The sequence below is a fragment of the Quercus robur genome, chromosome 1 (assembly GCF_932294415.1).
Source record: "Quercus robur chromosome 1, dhQueRobu3.1, whole genome shotgun sequence".
Classification (NCBI taxonomy): domain Eukaryota; kingdom Viridiplantae; phylum Streptophyta; class Magnoliopsida; order Fagales; family Fagaceae; genus Quercus; species Quercus robur.
Genome location: NC_065534.1, coordinates 44,553,234 through 44,558,069, shown reverse-complemented (window position 1 = coordinate 44,558,069; position 4,836 = coordinate 44,553,234). Strand labels below are relative to the sequence as shown.

The window sequence follows — 4,836 nt, the reverse complement described above, 5'->3', positions numbered from 1 at the left end:
CAACCAAGAAACCTTGACTGGCCGTAACTTCCACTGTTGTCGACCTTTGCTTTCCAATGTAATGATTTTGATAGTGTTCTTCGAGGTAAGCTTTCTTTTTCTCTTTATTTATTTTTTAGGGCTCATCCTTATGAGGAGCACTAATAGTGTAGGGGTTATAAAGGTATTATAAGTGTGGGGACGTAGGTCCAAATATATATTGAATCTTGGGCCTTGTCCGATGAGACATAGTGGTCTGAGAATAGATCAATAGTGAGGAAGAAGTAAGACTTTGAACTTTACAAGCAAGCTATGACTGTAAAGACTAGGAGAGGTAGGCTGAGGAGGAGTATCTCCTCAGCTAAACGAAGAAAGGGTCAAAAAATGCATTCTGTCGTCCAGAATGACGTTCCAAGAAGTTATATTGATAAGGATATGCACTACGAACGTATAGGACAAATGGGAGCCAAGAAATATCTAAGAAAAAGTTGTTACCACCGCATTGAATGTTCTGCAACTAACCCTCTGACCGCATTTATGTGGAAAAGACCCTTGAACAGTGCTGTTTTGGTCGCCTCAACTCACAGAGGGCCTGTAAGGGTGTCCGATAGGATAAGCACTCTAGCAGTGGTTTGAACGATCAACAAGTGGAGGGCCAAGATCATTCAAAATGGAATATATAATGTAAGAGACCCTTGAGGAAAGGGGGATCGAGAGATAGAAAAAGAAACGCTGTAGCAATCAAGAACTGAACCTGTAATCCAATTTGAGAATCAATATATAAGAACTAATCTCCTTGGACTGTGTCAAGGGTAGTTTTCTTTAGATTAAACTTGTCAATCTTCATTTTCTTGTCATCTGAATCCACTTTGCCTATTGTCTGATTCATTAAAGTCTAGTTTTCCAACCCACTCTACAAATTCATTGTATTGGGCTTTTTAGACCTGAGTTCATTTATCCTTTGGGTTAGGAACTCAAATCTGGTCCTTATAATTGGCGCCGTCTATGAAAAATTCTGGTGTTGTAGTGAGTCTAACGTCCAACCATGGTAGGTTCAGGTCCAAACCAGGTAGAATCTATGGGGTCCCAACGTGAAGACCATTTTGTCAACCTTGAACGAAAAAGAGACCGAGAGGTTAGTATGCATGCCACCCACACTAGCAAAAGCTAGTCCCGAAATGGGAGCCACCTTTCTTATGAAGAGGATACTAGAGCTCTGCAACTAGAGATTGATCATTTGAAGAGAAAGCTTCGTCGTGAACGGCGAAGGCGAACTCCCTCTAATTCTGACTTCTCTTCTAACGATGAAGAGGATGGTAGTTATAGGCACAGATCAAGAACTCCTCCCAATAAGTCTTTCTCATATGAAGAGGACTACCACCATAAGTAAAGAAACAGGAATTTATCTTCCAAAAGCTTGGGAAATGATGCGATGAGCAGAGCGCTCAACCAAATTTCCAGATTACCCTTCACGCATAAAATTGGGGGAGGGAGACTTCCTCGGTGGTTCACCCAACCCACGTTCACCACGTACAATGGTTGAACAGACCTTGTGGAATACGTAAGCCATTTCAACTAGAGGATGACAATACATTCTAAGAACGAAACTCTGATGTGCAAAGTATTCCCATCCAGTTTGGAGACTATGACAATGAGATGGTTTGATAGCTTAGGAGCAAGTTCTATTGATTTCTTTAAGGAACTCACTCAGGCCTTTGGGTCTCGTTTCATTACATGCAACAAGGTTCCTCAACCTTTAGAATCCCTACTGTCTATGGCCATGCGAGAAGGGGAGACCCTGAAAACGTACTCAAACAGATACTGGGAGATGTTCAACGAGATAGATGATGACTTTGACAATGTGGCCATCATGACTTTCAAGGTTGGCTTACCAACCGATTATGATTTGAGGAAATCTTTGACTGGGAAACCTGCTACCAGTGTACACCAGCTTATGGATTGAATTGATAAGTACAAGAAGGTCGAGGAAGACCAACAATAAGGGAAGGGAAAGGCTAAGGTTGTCCTACAGGAGAGGAAGGACTTCAGGTTGGACTAATACAACAATAGTAGACCCCAAAGGGATTTTGCAGGACAATCTAGACCTATGGCTCCCTAGATGGTTAACATGGTGTTCCGAAAACCAATACATCAAGTCTTGGAGAAGATCAAGAATGAGCTAAACTTCAAATGACCAAACAAGATGTGAGGAGATCCCATGAGGCGCAACTAAAGCCTTCATTGCTAATACCACCAGGAACTAGGACATACCATTAAGGACTGTAGAACTTTGTGGAATCATCTAGAGCAGCTGGTCAGAGATGGAAGGTTGAAACAATTTTTGTATTGGCCCAATGGGCAAGGAGACCAAGAAGAGTCATAGGCTTAGGGGAATGCTTCTTTAAGGCCCCCTTTAGGCACTATCAATGTCATCTTCGAGGCCCCTGGGAGAATCGGCTCTCATCCCTTCAAAGTGATGTCTGTAGCCCGACTACCTGTCGAGGACTCGAAACTTGAGTCGAAAAGGGCTAGAGGGGAGAACCGGCCAGCAATGAGTTTCTCTAAGGAGGATAAGGTGGGAACCATACAACCACATGATGATGCCCTGGTGGTTACCTTCAGGATATGGGGATATGATGTTAAGAGGGTGATGGTGGATCAAGGTAGTGGGGTGGAGATTATGTACCCTAATTTATACAACGGGCTGGGCTTGAAACCTATGGACTTGACAGCTTATGATTCGCCTCTGGTAAGCTTCGACGGGAAAGTTGTCATTCCTAAGGGTCAGATTCGACTGCCTGTACAAGCAGGATCAAAGGTGGTGGAAGTAAATTTCATTGTAGTGGATGCCTATTCTCCCTACACGGCCATTGTGACATGACCCTGACTTCACGTCTTGGGGCCGTTTCCTTCACTTTGCATTTAAAGGTAAAATATTTGTCTATAAACTAGATTGAGAAGCTGGTTGGGAGCCAATCTGTGGTAAGGCAGTGCTTGATCGTTGCGATAACGCATCAGCTGCGAGCGGAGCCCTCGGCCTCTACTGAAAGAAGCTTATAACAATCAATGACTCCGGTGTTACCCATAGAGGAGACTGTTGAAGGGGCGAAATGTGAGGACTTAGAGAAAATCGTTATAGGTGATGATCTGGAGAAGTTTTTTCAGGTTGGAGCTCAGCTACCTCCTCAAGAAAAGGAAAAGCTGATAGAGTTTCTCAAGAGGAACATTGACGTATTTGCATGGTGTGCTTATGAAGCTCCTGGGGTGGATCCAGACTTTATTTGCCATCACCTGAATGTCAACCCAACTGTCCTCCTTAGGAAGCAACCACCTTGGCATTCATCTAAAGAGCATTTTGATGCTGTCAAGGAGTAGGTGAACAAGCTTAAACAAACTGGAGCTATTAAGGAAGTTTTCTACCTTGAGTAGTTGGCCAATATGGTGATAGTGAAAAAGAAGAACGGGAAGTGGCGGGTATGTGTGGACTTCACAGATCTGAATAAAGTTTGCCCCAAAGACCCTTTTCCCATACCTCGAATAGACTAGTTAGTGGATGCCATTGTGGGCCATCCTTGGATGAGCTTCCTGGATGCCTTTCAAGGATACCACCAGATACCTTTAGCTCTAGATGATCAAGAGAAGATAGCTTTTGTCACCTTGTTGGGAATTACCACTACAAACTAATGCCCTTTGGTCTAAAAAAAGCTGGGTCTACTTATTAGAGGATGATGACCAGGATGTTTGAGCTACAATTAGGAAAGAACATTGAGATTTATATAGATAACATGGTGGTTAAGAGTAAACTGGAATCCGAGCATATTAACGATCTTAGGAATATCTTTGAGATCCTGAGGAGGCATAAGCTGCGACTTAATGCTTCTAAGTGCTCTTTTGGTGTCGAATCAGGGAACTTCTTGGGATACATGGTTATCCACCACAGAATTGAAGTCAATCCTGACCAAATTAGGGCAATCAACAACTTATAGCTACCTCCGAATCCCAAAGAGGTCTAGAAATCGATAGGAATGACTGTTACCCTAAACCGATTCATCTCTCAGTTAGCAGATATGTGTAGGCCTTTCTTTTAGTTGTTAATTAAGTGGAAGGGATTTGAATGGATTGAGGAGTGTGTCCTGGCCTTCCAACAATTAAAGGAATACCTTTCCTGGCCACCCACATGTCTAGGCCCGAGGTAGACGAGGTTTTATTTGCTTACATTGCTATGACTTCCCATGCAATGAGCCTGGTGCTTGTACAGGTTGATAGCGGCGTACAGAGGCTAGTCTATTATGTGAGCAAGTCACTATATGAGGTCGAGGTTCGTTACCTACTACTGGAGAATGCCATTTTGGAAGTGGTGCATGCTATGCGTAAGCTCCCCCACTAATTCCAATCACACAAAGTGGTTGTCTTCACCCAACTTTTGCTTAGATCTCTCATTCGGAGTGCTGATTACACAGGGAGGATTACCAAGTAGGGTACGATCCTAGGGGCTTTTGGTATTAAGTACATGCCTCGCACCTCTGTCAAGGGTCAAGTCCTCACTGATCTGGTAGCTGAGATTGCTGAAACCCCATTTGAAGAAAAAAGTGAGAGACAGAACATGGGTGGAAAATTAGTTGGCATGGTCTCACTGCAGGAGCTTTCATCTTAGAGGGTATATGTTGAGGGTGCAACAAATCAAAAGGGATCCAGAGTAGGGCTAGTTTTATTATCTCCTAAGAAGATCACTATTGAGAAATCCTTAAGACTGGGCTTCTCAGCCACCATTAACGAGGCTGAATATGAAACTTTATTGGTGGGGATGACTATAGTTCAAAAAAATGGGTGGAAAGGCAGTGGAGATATTCTTGAATT

The 4,836-nt window shown here is 43.2% G+C and overlaps 1 protein-coding gene across 1 annotated transcript; it reads left to right on the top strand.

Moving 5' to 3' along the window:
* The first annotated feature begins 2,455 nt into the window (after positions 1-2,455).
* On the top strand, positions 2,456-2,860 carry LOC126712515 (uncharacterized). The gene has a single exon (XM_050411864.1). It carries the CDS (start codon positions 2,456-2,458, stop codon positions 2,858-2,860), a length of 405 nt encoding a protein of 134 aa, XP_050267821.1.
* The last annotated feature ends 1,976 nt before the right edge of the window (positions 2,861-4,836 follow it).

Coding starts and splice junctions, on each gene's coding strand:
- LOC126712515 (XM_050411864.1), top strand. CDS start 2,456: ATGTCTGTAGCCCGACTACCTGTCGAGGACTCGAAACTTGAGTCGAAA.